Genomic DNA, 17,857 nt, shown 5'->3' on the forward strand with positions numbered 1-17,857 from the left:
AAACACATTGAATGAGAAGGTGTGTCCAAACTTTTGGCCTGTATATTTCCGTGTGTTCTTATTTGAAGAGATTTGAACCGCGAATTTGGAAAACCTGTGGTCTAGAACCCCAAATGGACACCAAACCATTCCTTGAAAGAAACAGTACAAATTCTGGACACAGTGCATAAACCCTCGTTGTCCAGCCCAACCCAACGCCGCAAAGCCGCCCCCCCCCCCTCGACGAACCCACGCGCGCCGCAAAACAATGACGTCATGATTACTGAGGGCGGAAGGGAGGGATCGGGATCCCGGAGATCCTCCGCCGCCGCCTCTCCCGTCGGTGGGAGGATCCGTTCCGCCAGCGCCGCTCGGCGTTGCCGCCCGTGTAATTCACACTTCACTGCAGCAGGACCGGCGACGGGCGGAGAGCGACCCCGAGCACCACGAACCAGGTCGGGCTTTAAACCACGCTTTGCGGTTTACGCTCCATTCTAAAAGTGGACCACTTTTCTTCCGCCTTAAGTGGAAATATCCCCATGTTTGCCGGCTTCTTAAATAGATTCGTTTCGTGTCTTTTTTTTTGTACTACTTCATATCTGTTTATTATGCAAATGAGCGCAATGCACGTGCGGTTTACGCCATGAATAAAGCGCGGGCGGCAACAAGTTCCCCGGATGGTCGGGGTTCCGTCTCTCTCTCCCCCCGCCGTCAGGGTGGAGCAGCGGCCCGGTGGTAACAAGTTCCCCGGATAGTCGGGGTTCCGTCTCTCTCTCTCTCTCGGTGGTAACAGGTTCCCCGGATAGTCGGGGTTCCGTCTCTCTCTCTCTCTCGGTGGTAACAAGTTCCCCGGATAGTCGGGGTTCCGTCTCTCTCTCTCTCTCGGTGGTAACAGGTTCCCCGGATAGTCAGGGTTCCGTGTCCCCCCCCCCCCCCCCCCTCCGTCAGGGTGGAGCGGCGGCCCGGTGGTAACAGGTTCCCCGGTTTGTCGGGGTTCCGTCTCTCTCTCTCTCTCGGTGGTAACAGGTTCCCCGGATAGTCGGGGTTCCGTCTCTCTCTCCCCCCTCCGTCAGGGTGGAGCAGCGGCCCGGTGGTAACAAGTTCCCCGGATAGTCAGGGTTCCGTGTCCCTCTCTCTCTCTATCTCTCTCTCCCTCCCCCCCTCCGTCAGGGTGGAGCGGCGGCCGGGTGGTAACAGGTTCCCCGGTTTGTCGGGGTTCCGTGTCCCTCTCTCTCTCTCTCTCTCTCTCTCTCTCTATCTCTCCCTCCCCCCCTCCGTCAGGGTGGAGCGGCGGCCGGGTGGTAACAGGTTCCCCGGTTTGTCGGGGTTCCGTCTCTCTCTCCGCCGTCAGGAGCGGCGTGAGGGTGAAGCGGCGGCCGAAACTTTGTATCCGATGTCGGCTGCGCTAAAAGGGGTTTGTTTATATCGCGACATGAGCGTCGTGTGCAGTTGGAGAGTTGGGGGGTGAATACACGCATGTGCCCGTGTGTGTGTGCGTGTGTGTTTAGCCGGTTAGTTAATGGTTTTAAGGTCGAACGCGCTTCGTAAAGGTGACGCTACTTGTTGAAAACCGAAGGTGGAGCGAGGGGTGGAGGGGCGTGGTGTTTTCCAGAACCCTGATCTGATTCTCATCTTTCCCCAGAAGAACGTCTCTCAGTCGACAGAATTAACCTAAGATCGAGGTCGCGACTGTAGGAGGTCTCCAGTTCAGACGTTTATATCAAATTATCTGGGCAAATTTTGTATGATATTGTTTCATTTTGAGTTTGAAACCTAGTTAATAATTTATTTTACCTAATTTCATATTAGCAACTATGTTTTTGCAACGTCTTTTCACGCAGTCCCTTCCTCATTGTGAAATTTTGCATAATCCAGTCGGCCTAACATTAGTACAATGAGCCACTCAAATAGCCTCATGCTTAAGGGGTTTATTTTTTGTTGTTGTTGTTCCTTTCATGGATCACGTTGTCGAAAGACCAGATCAAGTGTCGTGCGTTAATGGTACGAAAAGAGAAAAGCATGCAGACTCCTGCCTTGACTGGTTAAGTGAAAGCGCCACCTCACTGTGCAGGGCAACATGAGGGATTGTGACTGGCGTAACTTTCAGGGTCACTGTGTCCTGGTTTCATGCCACCGCCTGTCTTGTTTCTTGTGGGATTGACAACCGACCATATTAACATTATCTGAAATACATGATTGGAAAATCCCAGCATGAATATTCATAGGGGTATAATAAATGTACTAATGTATTAATTAGACCCTTGTGACATTAATATATGAGGCAAGTGGTGGTTTTAGATATTTACATTTACAGCATTTATCAGACGTCCTTATCCAGAGCGAATTACAATCAGTAGTGACAGGGACAGTCCCCCTGGAGACACTTAGTTTAGTGTCTTGCTCAGGGACGCAGTGGTAGTAAGTGGGATTTGAACCTGGGTGTTCTGGCTCATAGGCTAGTGTGTTACCCACTAGGCTACTACCACCTTTAGATATTTAAATATTCCCTCTGTTATATACATGGCCATGTGGAATTTCGTTGTCCCTCCATCATTTATTACTGTCCTGGTTCACTGGGCTCTCACGGGTGCCCCGTAAAAATCTCCACTGGCTAGCCAAGGATGGTTTTGCATTTCATTTCGTAAATGAAAAACCATTTGTTTTTAATCCACACTTCTCACTCATTTCATGCGCCATAATTTGATATTTATTACCTAGTGTGATGGGGTGCCATTACACTGAGATTAAGAGCTATCTGGAATTTAATAGCCCTGCACTGTATGGCTGCCTTGGGGCCTAGTGAGGTAACCATTAACAAAGACCGATTGGGGAAAATGACAAGTATGTGGACCCGGCTAAATCTTAAAGCTCATTAGCTGTCCTGGACCGAAAAACATTGTCAGTGTGTGAAAATTCACGCTGGCAGAGCCATTTAGCCTAGTGCCTGTCTGTCCGTCACTGTCTTGTGACCCTATAAATCTTGCCAGAAGAGTCGACGCTGCACTGTTGGCAAGATTCCTGTCATCGAGCCTGATGGTGTTTCGCCAGTGGTGCCGCTTTTTTCGTGCCGGTGTCTTATTTTTCATCACTGTCATAAACCTCCACTTCTGTACAATGCACCATAGCAAGGCACTATCAGCAGCCACAGTTCTGAAGCGCTGAAGCGGCGATTGTGACACCCTTCTGTTTCCAAGCCGGCACCTTATGGAATTCAGAGCAATAAAAAAATTATATATATATATCATTTGTCCTCATTAAATTCAGATTCATCTGCATGGTGGCTCTGGCTCTGCATGATGGCTCTGGGTATCCAATATGTAGGTTATTATTGGCAAAACTGCTTCACTGCCTCTGTCACAGAGAGAGGTCCTTTATCGAATCCATTTCTTTTAAATTCAGTGACTCATTCGAAATGTGTGATTCCACATTCCTGCCATCCAGACGTCCTTTGCACGGTGGGTAACCATGCCACCTACTTGCAGGTCCGTTTTGGCACGTAAACACTGAGTCATTCTTTCGGTCCGGCTTGTCTGCCAGTTTGAACTGTGACCCAGTTCTCAAACATGCACCTGGAACCTGAGAAAACGGGGAGCTCCTCCTCTCTTTGCACATTCCGGTCGGTGTGTTTTGGGGTAAACAGTCAGGCCAGAGTGTTTGCTGAATCGGGGGAAGTGATTTTTCGCATTTGCATGGGCTTCCGCTTACAATATGGCTTTTCTTTTTTCATTTTCTTACCACCTTGGAGAGACACATGATGGTAGTTCCATCTGTTGGAATTTTTGCACTCCCACTGGTAAAACCGAGGCTAATAAGATGGAGTAGTGACGACACTCCCTGGATTCCAATGTGCCAAGCAAAATGCGATTTAGGAGCTAAGTGAGATGCGATTTGACCTATTTCAACTCTCTTTTCCGAACCGTACTCAAACCAGTCGTGTTTAGTTTTTTTATTTCACAGCGTAGTGTGTATATTTCATTGTGAGACGTTACCTTGAGAAATGGAAGAATTCCACTCGCATTGAAGGTCACAGGTTCACGGATTAAGCCGAGACATTTTGTGGTTTGTGTGTTTGAGGGTTAACAGTCAGGCAGGAGTGTTTGCTGAATCGGGGGAAGTGACTTTTCTCATTTGCATGGGCCTCTGCTTACAATTTGGCTTTTTAAAATTTTTTTCATTTTCCTGAAGTGAATGAATGAGTGCAGTGGGCTGTTTATTACTTTCAGAAGTGCAGAAAAGTGAACAACACCATTCAGGCTGGGCCTTTCTTCAGCTTACTGTAAATAACCCCTGTGGTGAAGGGGAGGAAAGAACTCCCTCAGAACTATTTAGGCCAATAAATAGTGAGGCAGTGGTGGCCTAGTGGTTAAGGAAGAGGCCCCGTAATCAGAAGGTTTCCACTGAGGTGCCACTGAGCAAAGCACCGTCCCCACACACTGCTCCCCGGGCACCTGTCATGGCTGCCCACTGCTCACTCAGGGTGATGGGTTAAAAGCAGAGGACAAATTTCACTGTGTGCTGCGCTGTTCTGCTGTGTATCACAAGTGACAATCACTTCACTTTTCAGAGTTTTTTAACTCTGTCTTTTGACAACAGCTGGAAAGTTGCTGTACCGCATGCGTGCAGTCCCCAGGGCCCGAGCAAGGTGTCACCCTCAATTGTCCCACATGGATACCTATTGCTGTCCCAGTTGCATAAACCCCTTCAAGCTTCAGCAGCAGCAAGATGTGGCAAAAATCTGTGGACCCCTGTGTCATCTGTGCACCAATCTGAAGCCATTTTGATCACAACAACAGCAGGAGAGCTCTTTGAAATGAAGACGGTGGCAATAGTGAAGGTCCAGCTCTATGTCCATTTACTATAAAAACAAGTCGTGTTTTGCTTTGTTCTTTAAACCATGCTGTTGTGCATCACCAATCACATATTGGTCATGTTACATGTCTAATTAATCACATTTAGCAATTTATTTTGCATTATAATTGGGTTTTTAATTTGGCTGTGTAGCTGATTCTCATCTCTTTGATCGAGGTTTGATTGCAAGCTGTTATGATGCAGTTGCAAATTGAGAATGGGTTGGACCAATTAGACCTCTCACATCACAGGAGTAATGGACAACCTGCAGGCATCTTAATTACGATCATCCATTTATTATTAATAATATCAGATAAATTCTCATTCCATGCTAATTCCTGTGAGGGTGCGATTAGGGCCTGCTTGTCTGCCTTGCCATGCTCAAATAGAGTCAACACAAACATGATCTTATGGCGAAACATTCCTGTGAGGGGCGTGTGAAATCTGTAGACTCAACATGTCAGCAGACACAACTGCAGACGGCCTAATCCCTTCCCTCAGCCATTCTCTCAAGATCGGTTTGTGCAAGATAGCAGTTTTCCCCCTCTCCTTATCCTGAATAATGAATGATGTTTCAGGAAGAATATTTGCAGATTTTCCTGTGTGCTTGACTACACATAAAAAGTGCTGCCTGCATCCTTTGCTCTGAAACTGGGCTGCTACAAATAAGGATGAAATGGTGCTAACATTTCTATCATAATGAAAACATGATCTTGCCCATATTATTATTACCCAATATTTCTCCTGGGTAAATGCAATAATTCCATGCACAGAACTGGACGATTAAAGACAAAGACAATGTCTTGTGTTGGCATAATAGATTCAACATGCGCGGTATTTATGAAGACGCAATGTTAAAAATGACGCTCTTCACAAGTGGCTAATAAGATGGAGTAATGACGACACACCCTGGATTCCAATATGCCAAGTAAAATAGGATTTAGAAACTAAGTGAGATGCGATTTGATCTATTTCAACTCTCTTTTCCGCACCGTACTCAAACCAGTCCTGTTTCGTTTTTTTTATTTCACAGTGTAGTGTGTATATTTCATTGTGAGACCTTGAGAAATGGAAGAATTCCACTCATATTGAAGGTCACAGGTTCACGGATAAAGCCGAGACATTTTGTGACGTTCCCTTTGCTTGTCTGTCAGGTGAGAGTCAGGTGCCGGCACAGAAAAGCTGATCACAACACAAAAGGCTGGCAGAGCGAAACGCATTTTGAGAGTGTTTGTCCCCGCAACAGGAATAACTTGTTCCATCTGTGGTACCTGACTGATACATGAAAACACTCCTGTGTCATAGTGCTTTTTTTTTTTTTACTCCCCTTGTCCTTGCACACAGTATATGGCAAAGAAATTGCAAGCGGAAATGATACAAGTTCTGGCACAACCCATGTGTGGTATTTTTCTGCAGTCTTTCCTTAGCATTTCACAGAACTGGCTACTGTTACGGGCATCAAGGCCCACCCACAGGAAAAGCTGCAGTCTCCCCGCTGATGTTAATGGCCATTCTATGCTTCTGGTTCTATGCTTGAGGTGGCCTGAGACCCCAGTCGGGTTCCACTGAGGCCTGTGCAAACAGAGGCAGAGCCAAACTCCCCACAGGAGCAGAGGAAGTGGTGTTTGCTTTGTTTCACAGCGAGAGCCTCAGGCCTCTGGTGTTCTGCATGTCTGAGCCCCCACCATCTCTGCTTTACCTCAAGAGAGAGGCATTCCTCTTACCTCATCTAACTATCTATTTCACCTCGGGTGAAATGTCTAGTTACAGTCAGATATAGACCATTTTTTTTATCATTTCTTGAATGAGTAAAAGGAACTCCTCACTCATGGTTAGCACAGTGATCTGCCAAACAATGGAGTTGAAATGAATGCAGTTTTAAGCTTCAGATGCTCATTTGACACCCACAAAAAAAAACATTTAAGGTCCCTATTAGGGCTGCACGATTTGGGGAAAAAGACATATTGCGATTATTGAGATCAATATTGCGATATGCGATTGCGATATGATAAACATACAAACTACTTATAACCTGAAATGCCCAGTGCTTTCAAAATACAATATTCTACAAAATTAAATAAATCACAAAAAAACTCTTTTACATTACTGTCGAACGACAAACCCTGGTAAGGCTAAACAACTGTTTTGATTATATTTGGCCATTATAAAATCCCATATTATAGTTCTTACGTTTAACCAAAACGTTGTTTGGAGGCTGACCTGAACTCAGGGATGCATAGCTTTGCTAGCTTAGCTAAGGTTAAGATTTGTAAACAGAGGTGAATTTCTTTAGGAAACCTTCAAAGTTTGAGAAAAGTTAACTAAACAGCTAAGAACAGTCTAAATAGTTAATGCCTACGTTTAGCCAAAACGTTGTTTGGAGGCTGACTTGAACACAGGAATGCATAGCTTCGCTATCTTAGCCTATCTTAGCTAAGGTTAAGACTTATAAAACAGGGATTTTATAATGGCAAAAATATATTAAAAACAATTGTCCAGCCTTACCTATGAAATGTAATCCCTGGTTTGGAGCGTACAGCGGTTTGTACAGCACCAAGCAGCACAAGAGTGAGGCATTTTTATGCACTTCTCTCCATAGACATGTATATGCTTCACGCCACAGCAGAGACTCTCGCAATATGGCGGCGACGTTGACGTACGATGCAGCGCGTCATGCGGCGTCTAACCATATGTCTCCGAATCGAAAGTCATGTGACCAAATACGTCACATCCGACTGAAGTGAGACTCGCAAACTTTGAGAGAATGAGAGAATGGATCGGATATGTTGCCGATCCAATCCATGTACTAATCATTTAAATCGCAGCTTTTTGCGTTCATGTAATTGCACAGACTGACATCGCGATTACGATTGCGATTAGATTAATCATGCAGCACCTATCATAAAAATGTCACTTTGTGAGATAATTTAACATTAATACAAGTTTCCCCTCACCTGTCTATGGTGGCTAGAAATGGCGATAAGTGTAAATAAAGAGTGCTTTGGCCATTCTGCTTCACCTTTCAGAGCGGCAGCTCAGATGGTCGGATCTGGAATTTGTCCCCTTATGTCATCAAAAGGGGGAAATGTGATCTCCACCGACTGTCATGGCACCCAAACATGCGTGGCATTGCAGTTGCTCTGTGATTGGACGCATAAATTAGCACAAATGTATTTTTTTTAGTTCAGTCACACAAGAACCTAAAGAAACGCAGAAAAAAATTGCTAACACGGCTTCCTATCTGCACCAAACATTGTGGTTGGTGAATGGAGTTGATGACATAATTTCCACGAATACCCCTCAACTCCTATAGGCCACTCTCCTCCTCGTCCCGCCTCTCTCTTCCTCATTAGCATTGAAAGCTGCACACACACCGAAACAGCGCATCCTGGGGAAATCTCATTGTGGGACTGCCGCAAAGTGGCTGTAATTTTGGAAAAAGACTTCAGATACAGTATTAGGTGACTACTAAGACCAATATAAAATAGTCAGCACAATCAGTTCTTAATGATTATTACAATCAATCTACATGTAAAACCATAAATGTACTCATAAATTTGTCATAAAATTAACAATCCTTTGATTACCAACATGTTTCTTGTCTTCTGTGTCATACAAGAAAGAACCACTAGGTGAATCCTACCTGCGAACATGTAAACAGGTGAGCAAGGTCAGGGTTTTTAAGTGCGTAGGACTTAATCACAAATGCATCTTATTGGTCATATTTGGTCATAATCAAATATTTTATGACATTTGGTGGTTTAGATCCAGTAATCTCTCTGAGCCAACGCAGAGACTGAGCTCTTTCTGCCTGGTGGAGGCGGATGTCAGATCTGTGTAGGAGAGCATATGATGTAGGAGCCGGATGACTGCATGCCCAGCAGCGCTCCTCTAGCGGCACCCATTCATCACCGCTGCTGCCGCCGTCGCTGCGAGCCTATCCCTTCCCACACAGGCTGCGGGGCTCCAGGAAAACACTTCAGCATCTGCTCGCAGCCAGCCTAATGTGGGCTGTTCGCACCGCCTGCACAGCGGCAGTGGCATTGTGTCTTCCAGTTATTTTCCGAGCTCTAGGATTAGCCGGGGTGTCCAGATTTGTACGGCGTCTTGGGTGGCAGCAGTATTTCAAATCTGATCTGCATTTGGCAGAGGCAGAAGAGGGATGTTATTCATCAGTGAAGCTTATCAATTTTGAATTTAGCAGTCAGCAAAGGCCAAGGGTATTTTTATACTTCCGCATAGCTTCAAGGGCCATAATCCTGAAATGAAATAATTTCTGTAACTAGAGCAAATTTCCATTTTTATAGTCTTTTGCAGGCATAATTATACCACGTCCTTTCCGATAAGCGGCGGAACATTCAAGTGGAAACGCTGAGCCTTGGGTGCAGCTCTGATACGCGGTGTGGTTTCAGCTGCCTGGCGCAGCCACTTTGGGTTCGAGTTGCTCTAGATTGATTAGACGGAACTACAGTGCAATGTAGAACCCGATGCATGCATATCCCACAGTTCATAAAAACAAGAATGACTGTCACAAAGCAAATAATAATTATTAATGCATGGAACTTGGAGTAACCATTGAACTAAAGAATGTCAACCATACAGGGCAAGTAGCACAAACAACATTATTTAAAAAAATGTTTATAAGTATGCAGCGTTGGAGTTAATAAAAACCTGGAATAGCATGAATAATGCTGCAGGTTAAAGTATGGTTTAGAGGTAGGATTAGTGTTATTCCCAGATGATATCAGACTGTGCCAGTTTCTGCAACCTAGATCCGTGTGTCCCTGAGTGGGAATTAGGTTTTTGTGCTGTTGTTTTACTGGTGGCTGTTCACTGGGTGTCTGTTTTTGCTTTGTAGTGCAAATGCAGTGGTGTCGACAAGCTATAAAGATTATTTGAAACCATGTCATCATGCTAGAAAAGTAGTATTCCTAGCTATGGAAAAAAAAAAACGACGCCTTCACGATGGCCTGCAGAAATGGCCCTATTTGAAGGCAAAACAATGGAGCAGGATGTGCCGTATTTACAGAACACCGTTTATTCTCGTCTTTCAGCGTTGCTTCCTTTGTAAGCAATTAGGCTCTTGGATGTGTCGGGACTGAATGCATGACATAACCATCAAACTATTTTAAATACAAGCCACGCAGGGCTGACACCGTTTTCCCCCCTAACGTGTAATGTTGTTTTGTTGTTAAAGCCAAGGAGAAGAGTCCTGCAATAGTCTGATATTATCCGTTATCTTAAACGAAATGCCTATATGATGGTTTTATCACATCAGGCTTTTTTTGTGTCACAAATCACATAATGCTGCTTTTAGCAGAATTGCATAACTGGTTCTGCAGAGCTATTTTTCAACTTTGAGCCATCATCAGTTTCACGCCTCCTCTCCGCCCAGCTTCTGCTTTGAAATGTCCCCTGAATCTGAGCGTCCCCACTGCTCTGTCCTCTTTACAGGAATGGCAGCCATCAGGAAGAAGCTGGTGATAGTGGGAGATGGAGCGTGTGGGAAGACGTGCCTGCTCATCGTCTTCAGCAAAGACCAGTTCCCTGAGGTGTACGTGCCCACTGTGTTCGAGAACTACATTGCTGACATTGAGGTGGAGGGCAAACAGGTTGGTACTTCTGGTCTCATTTTATATAAGAGAATTACATCTGATCATAACAAATACATTTACAAATGTGTCTGACCTTAATCGTAAATACAGAACAGAAGAAGGCATGAAAAGTATCAGCTGATTGACATTCATTTGACCATTTCATTAAGTTAAAACCAAAATAATCAGGTTAACGATGCAAATCCCTAAGCTTTATCCATCTCTTTGGTGACATAATCTAATACAAATTCTGTGACCTTAATGGTCGTTCGTAGGAAACGTTTTGCCAATCAGCAGATCTCACTTGTTTCAAGTCTGTACTTTTTGGACTGAGTGACGTTCTCCAGAGTTTTGCTGGGAAGGGCCTCTTGTTTGAGCAGTTAGGGGCGATAAGGTTGAACAGAAGCCCACTGCGCTGGCCACCTATGCTTCTGCGTCTGGCAAAACAGGAAATGGCTGCACTCGCTGGTTTCCTGTGCAAAATGGGAACATGGATATCTGGTGGTCCCCCCCTTTCCCCCATAGACTCTCCTATTGGCTTGATAAATGGGCCTGTTCATTTCCTGTGAGGGGGCGTTGCATTGTTTTTCATTTACAGGAAATGTAGGCTTTGCAATTCAAATGCAGCCACCACAGAGCATGAAGGCTTATTGTGGCGTCTCACAGAACCCCCTGTCCCACGGGACAACTCGCGCACAAATCCCCTAATGCAAGGCAAATGGATAAGACTGGCAAAATGCTACCAAACTGAAGTCCTGGTTCCCTTAGGGAGGATAGCTTTATCACCTTGTGTGGGATGGGCCAGCTCTTAAAAAACAAACTCTTGTTTCCTTCTTCCTTTCATTCCACCCCCCCCTCTCTCCGGAGGGAGGCATGCCAGCTCACATTGCACATGTCATGTGTACGCGGTACCGGCCCACACACTGCTAAGTCTATTTTGGGAGAGATGAGTAATGCCTGCATCTTTTAGTCATGTGTCCATCATACAGCTATGAAATGAAATGACTGAAAATCACTCTGCATCAACACAAGGTTTCGCACACCTTACCTCGTCGTAACCTAATTGACTTAAAAAGAAATTTCAATTGGATGAAGCCAAGCCGTGTCCTTGTCTCTGAGGGATTTTGGATATAACGAGACTTACGAAGGTTCTTTAGGTAGTACTACCAGGTCTTTACCACAGAGAAGAATCACAGTTGATCTTCGTAGCAGAAAACAGAATTCTAACATAATTCTAAGACGTATCAGAAATTACACGGAATTCCAATGACCTCTCTGCAGTGACCTTCGATCATGGCGTCGCAGAGGCTCAGTGAGTAACCTGCTTACTACCATTGTGTCCCTGTGCAAGACACTTAACCCTGAGTAGCTCAAGTGCTACTGTACCTGTGATTGTCATTGTGAAACACTGCAGCACAGCACACGGTGACACAACGAAATGTGTCCTCTGCTTTTAACCACCACCCTTGGTGAGCAGTGGGCAGCCATGACAGGCGCCCAGAGAGCAGTGTGTGGAACCGGCAACCTTCTGTTAACAAGGCCGCTTCCTTAACCGCTAGGCCAGCACTGCCCACAGATTGTAAGTCGCTTTGGTTAAGAGCATCAGCTACATCTGGTAAATGTAAATAACGTAACACACTGTAGCAACTACTCATGCTTTGTCACGATGGCAAGGAAGGAGGCCGCATACGCACCACGTCGAGAGAAAGGGGTTTAATTACATGGCGCACACAGGAAACAAACTACAACTCGACCGCAAACAGACATGAATAGGGCAGCTCTGTACAGGCAGATGGGTGAAAACAATCAGGAAACATAATAACACAGGACGAATACAAAATTCTGGTCCGAACCCCAGATCCGGAGTAGCCCCTTCTGAACCGAATCCTTTGACACTTGACATATCAGTGTGTTTTAATACTTATCATTCTGAGTGGACCTTTTTGTACAATACTTTATTCGTTGTTTTTGTTCATTTTAATAAACACTTGAACTAGGTACCTTTTACAAGGTAGCTTCCTTATTAGCTAGTGTGCCAATGCCTCATTAGCTAATCTTGAATTTGAAGGTTTTTTATTTTTATTAACAAACAATTAGACACAATTCTGTACAATGATATAATAAGGGGCAAGATAAAATACAATGGCTTAAGAAGGGAAGTGGTTTACTTGAAGGGAAATCGGTTTACTTGAGGTTTACCTAATAGAATGACAATATTAATCAGAGACAGATGGATGTAAGTTATTTGCTTTGGGATTCATAAATGATTAATTATTCTACAGTTTCCGTAACCATTTGACAGCTCTCTAAGCTGTCAAAAGCATTCAAATGTGACCTGCTGTAGTTTAAGGACAAGCAACGGCTAAATGGCACATTTGAAAGGACTTTTTACATTTGGCCCTTCAGAATTTGACCTCCAGTTGGTGTGACATTGAGATAAAGTGATGGAATGTTAATTTATGTCTCCTTGTTTAAATGACTCCCTATTCTGCCAGTCTGAATGGAATATGGTAACTCGTACTGCACCCAATTCACAGAGAAATTACAAAACTGAAAGCTGGGTTTGCACTGTGTAAATATTTGTACACAGTCAGTGTAATTCCATCTATGTGTTGATACATCACACGCCTAATATTTCCGCTGTGTAGGCTTAAGGTTAAAATGGCATTTTCCAGGATATTATTATAATGCTTGCTGTAAAGGTGTGTGTGTGTGTGTGTGTGTGTGTGTGTGTGTGTCTGATCACAGGTGGAACTGGCTCTGTGGGACACAGCAGGACAGGAGGACTATGACAGATTGAGGCCTCTCTCCTATCCAGACACAGACGTCATTCTCATGTGCTTCTCCATCGACAGCCCAGACAGTTTAGGTACAGTATATATGAAGTTCGGATATAAAACCTGAAATCTGTCTAACTGGACTGATGTCGTGTCATTTTTACATCATGTCACGTCATGTTTAGAACCCGCTATGATGAAACTTAATGCAACCAGTTCCATCTTCTGGGAACATGCAGCATGCAGGGATAAAAAAAGCCAAGATGATTCACTCTGTAGTTTCACAATTTAGGTCATTTGTTATATACAACAACTATTTTGTTATTGAACTGAACTAGTTAGTTATCTTCACTGTACTTTTTCTTATAATCTTCTGCTCTAACTACATACTTTTTAAACATGAATATTTTACTTTTCAGAACAGTGTTATGTATTATAAGGCTACCTTTGGGCCATTTTTCATCATATCAAGACTGGTTTTAACCTTATTTGGTGGAAACACATGGACGCACATATAAAAGGGCATCACATTGGCCAATCCATCATTGCACATGATAACCATTTTTAGAGCCGATGTTTTTTCACTCACAGTTAAGTCTCAACCACCATAGTATATTTACTGTAATTTAGCCACTGAAACCCAATGCTCGCTGCATATCTTAGTATTCATGTAAAATGTGTGGATCTTCCTCACCAATGCAGAGAACATTCCAGAGAAGTGGACCCCAGAAGTCAAGCACTTCTGTCCCAATGTTCCCATCATCTTGGTTGGCAACAAGAAAGACCTCCGGAATGACGAGCACACACGTCGGGAGCTGGCCAAGATGAAGCAGGTAGGTGCACACCCCACAGTCCCGGTTCACAGAGGGCACACCAGCAATCAGCATCTGGCCAGGGAGGGGACGGAAGTGAGCAGCCACTCTGGGCCTGGGCCATTGTGATGCGCCAGGAAACGGTGTTTATGTAGACAGTCTATGTAATAGGCTCTGTTTTTCCCCAAAGAGAACAAGCTCATGCTCAGCCCACGCCATAGCATTGTCTTTTTGCGTCTGCATATTCTCCAACGCTCAGTCATCATATTACTCAGATGCGTCAGAGACACTGCAACCCACCCTGCCGGTTCAGTCCAACAGGAAATCTGGAACAATGCCTGGCAGAAAATGCTTGTATCAGTTCATTATTAGAACTCCCGTAGAGCTTGAGGCGATGATGGGATCCACACAACAGCGCTATTAATCTGAAATTAAATTTAGACGACTTTCACAGGTGATGGACAGTAAGTAACTCTGATAATTCCTCTGTTTCTCAGGAACCCGTGAAGCCAGAGGAGGGCCGGGACATGGCCAACCGAATCAGCGCCTTCGGTTATCTAGAGTGCTCCGCCAAGACCAAGGAGGGCGTGAGGGACGTGTTCGAGATGGCCACCATGGCGGCACTGCAGGTGCGCAAGCGCAAGAAGAAATCCGGCTGCCTGCTGCTGTGAGGGCGCCACCGCCCCTTCAGCTACCCGCTGACAAACGACCAGGAAGAAGAAAGACGAAGCTGGAGAAAGAAAAGCCAGTGCAGGAGGAAAGAACTTTACCAAACAGCATCTTTGTACTGTAGCTCACATTTCACGCAAACCTGAAGTGGGTTCTCAAATGCAAGTGCAAATAGTGAAAGACTGGACTTTAGTTAAATAATGAATTCTATTGTGTTGTTTTTTATTTCTCTCTCTTTTTTTAAGCAAAGTGGGTTATTAGTTATGTTTAAAAGTACTGCAAGAATTGAAAATAGTATTGTTTTTGTACAGACATGTGGCCATTTATTTCCCACAGCATAGTTTATGACACTAGCTCAAGTTGACACTACATTACGCTTTTTGGGTCCGGCAACTCTCGCAGAATATTCTTGTTCTGTTTTGTCATTAGAATACGTGCCTTTTCTGTGCTCATGTCATCATTTTCATCCATTTCCTTCCCCCCTCCCAGTGTGACGCAGCACTGCCATCCTTTCTGGCCTGTCTTAGTTTGGCCACGCACCAAGAGGCAGATGTGAGAAAGGAAATCTGCACTGAACCAGACCATAAAAACCAAGCTCATTTGTTCCATGTTAGCTTTTAAAGGTTTGATCGGGCTAAAGTTCTAAGTATTTAAAAGGGGGTCGACGGGAGTGTTTGTTTGCAGTAATTGGAAGGGTGGAGCAGCAAAGAGATTTCTCTAAATAACCTGCGGCCACTCAGACATTGTCTGCCTTAACCCCAGGCTCTGGGGTGCCACTCGGGGTCAGCAGCATTTGCAGCACAACCCGTTTGTGGCCATTCTGTTTAGGACGGCCCGCAGGATCGTGCTTATGTGACCTCTGTGGCTTATGACTAATGAAATCGCTGGTGTTTTGTCTTGCATGTGTAATGTGTAAATAGAGAGTGAAACTGGTGGAGCAGGTCCTGGTTTTTTTGGTCAGGCCGCATATCCTGGCTTAAGGTGAAATATCTGTGGGGAGCCACGTTGTTTTCTTCAGTGCCTTCCCAAGGTGACAGACGAGTGATTTGTGTGCCTTCGATTCCCCCGTAGTAGAGTATAAAGTAGTAATGCTTAGTGCCAGCTGGAACTATTAACATTAGGTCAGAACGACTTTGGTTTGTGAAAGGCACCACATCGTCAAATTCAACTGAGCCTTTGTGGATATTTGGGTCGCAAGTGGTTTGGTTCTTATTCCGTCAGGATTTAAAGTTATTTACTTTTATTTGCTCCATTACTTAACCAAAAATCATTAAATTACCTTTTAAGAACACTCAAGTGTATGAAACAATATACACATGATGAAAAAAAGAACCAGTGGATTGCAGCGCAGGCTTGTCATGTGACTGCCACACCTACCTTTTTCACTTGGTAACGAAGAGCCCTCTGTTGGTGAGGGTCTGAAATCTCCCCGTTTTATTTCCAGGGTTGTCCTGTATTCTTTTCTGTTTAAGGTCCTTTTCATATTGCCAAGGAAATTATTTCAAGTATATGGAAGAATGTTACAGAAGCACACAAATGTAGAGCACAATGACCAGAAAGGACAGGAATACCCTGATGACAGAGAAGGCTGGGTACGTGTGACAATTACAGTGTGAAGATAGCATGCCGATGACCGCTTATTGTTCCTTGTCCGCGTGGGTTGAACGTCCCAGATCTGCAATGCACTAGATGTAACATCTTTATTACGTCCGTGTCTGCATGAGCAAGCCCACAGTGTCTACAGTGTACATCTTTACCTTGGGAACAACTAACTGCTGTTTTGTGTCATCTTCCTTTTTTCTGGAAGTATTACAGACTACGAGTACCAATCCAGATTTCTATGATTACAATGAGCAGTGAATGTTTGGTTTAAGTAAAATCAACCAATGATAATAAACTATTTTTGAGACAAGTCCATTCCAGTTATGTGCGCCTGAGCTCTGAGCAAAAATGAAAAGAGATCAATTTTTTATAAAAATGTAACTACATACTTGTATGTACTGTACTTTTAAGAAAATGGTTCAAACTTTATATGGATACAAAAAACTGTGCTTAATTTTCATCACAAATCATTTAAATCAACTAACCTGCACTGTAACCCAGAAGTTTGAAGAAAAACAAATGAACTCTCTCATAAATATCCTTTGGACATTAACATTTGGCCATTGGGCAAGTTAATAAGAGAAACTGTGCTTACTAAATTATGATTTGTTGCATTACGTTTTCATTATACTATTCTAATTAAGGTATTCATTGAAAAAATTAAACCTATGTATTAATTTAGACTTTAACAAATGCTTTGACTTATTGAATAGGGAAGGGTCATAAAATACTAGAATATGACCTCAATTAAAAGAACACACATTAAAGAAAATGGTATAGTGGGGGTCATAAGGCCTTAAAAGACACCAGAATTTAGGCAAGTCACATTCTCATGTCTCAAGACACCCTTATCCAGAGAGGCTTACAATTAATAGTTAGAGGGACAGTCCCCCCAGGAGACACTCAGGATTAAGTGTCTTGCTCTAGGACACAATGGTAGTAAGTGGGGTTTGAACTGCTGAATTTGTGGTCTTCTGGTTGATAGGTGAGTTTGTTACCCAGGCTACTGCCACACTAAGAGTTGTCTTACCTGTCTGCCTGTTTTCATTCTACTTGATTGTAAGAAAGTATGACGCATATGTCAAGTCTTTTTTTTTTTTTTGGAAGGCTTTGATTGTACCTCTGTAGGCTGGGGGCTCAGTCATTCCACGCTGACATCTCTATCGACATGTGTTTCTGTTTGCAGCCACTATCACATAGGAATCTGCAGTCGGTTTGGCTCTGGTGTTAATGAATTTTTAATTGCTCCTAAACCCACACTTCCATTACCCACACTATAATGGATGGCTGCCATCCAGTTTTACGACCCCAGTGTGAAAGGTGAACTTGTGCTGCAGGACCCTTCTTTGACTATGACAGATAAGCCATTTGGGTCTGGAGGCGATCTAGATCTCCTCATGTCTGATTTGAATTCATATGCAGTCACCTCCTCTGCAGACGACCATTAACAACCTAATGATGCATGAGCAGAAAGACCAAATGTAAAAGGACATTGGCACCCTAGGAGCCAAATTGAAAAGCACAGTGATAAATTACATTAACACTGCATGGAGTACTGGTAAGCAGCACTACCACT

At 44.0% G+C, this 17,857-nt stretch overlaps 1 protein-coding gene across 1 annotated transcript; it reads left to right on the forward strand.

Moving 5' to 3' along the window:
* Nucleotides 1-285: 285 nt before the first annotated feature.
* LOC114800308 (rho-related GTP-binding protein RhoA-D-like) lies at nucleotides 286-16,667 on the forward strand. The gene is made up of 5 exons (XM_028997481.1): nucleotides 286-434; nucleotides 10,282-10,439; nucleotides 13,170-13,290; nucleotides 13,901-14,031; nucleotides 14,508-16,667. The coding sequence occupies exons 2-5, from the start codon at nucleotides 10,284-10,286 to the stop codon at nucleotides 14,679-14,681; spliced, it is 582 nt and encodes a 193-aa protein (XP_028853314.1). The 5' UTR covers nucleotides 286-434; nucleotides 10,282-10,283; the 3' UTR covers nucleotides 14,682-16,667.
* Nucleotides 16,668-17,857: the final 1,190 nt, after the last annotated feature.

This window comes from Denticeps clupeoides, chromosome 12 (assembly GCF_900700375.1).
Source record: "Denticeps clupeoides chromosome 12, fDenClu1.1, whole genome shotgun sequence".
In the NCBI taxonomy this organism is placed as follows: domain Eukaryota; kingdom Metazoa; phylum Chordata; class Actinopteri; order Clupeiformes; family Denticipitidae; genus Denticeps; species Denticeps clupeoides.

Excerpts from the sequence above, each read along its gene's own strand:
- LOC114800308 (XM_028997481.1), top strand. The coding sequence starts at position 10,284 with ATGGCAGCCATCAGGAAGAAGCTGGTGATAGTGGGAGATGGAGCGTGT. Across the intron at positions 10,440-13,169 it reads TTGAGGTGGAGGGCAAACAG|GTGGAACTGGCTCTGTGGGA; the intron begins GTTGGTACTTCT and ends GTCTGATCACAG. Across the intron at positions 13,291-13,900 it reads CGACAGCCCAGACAGTTTAG|AGAACATTCCAGAGAAGTGG; the intron begins GTACAGTATATA and ends TCACCAATGCAG.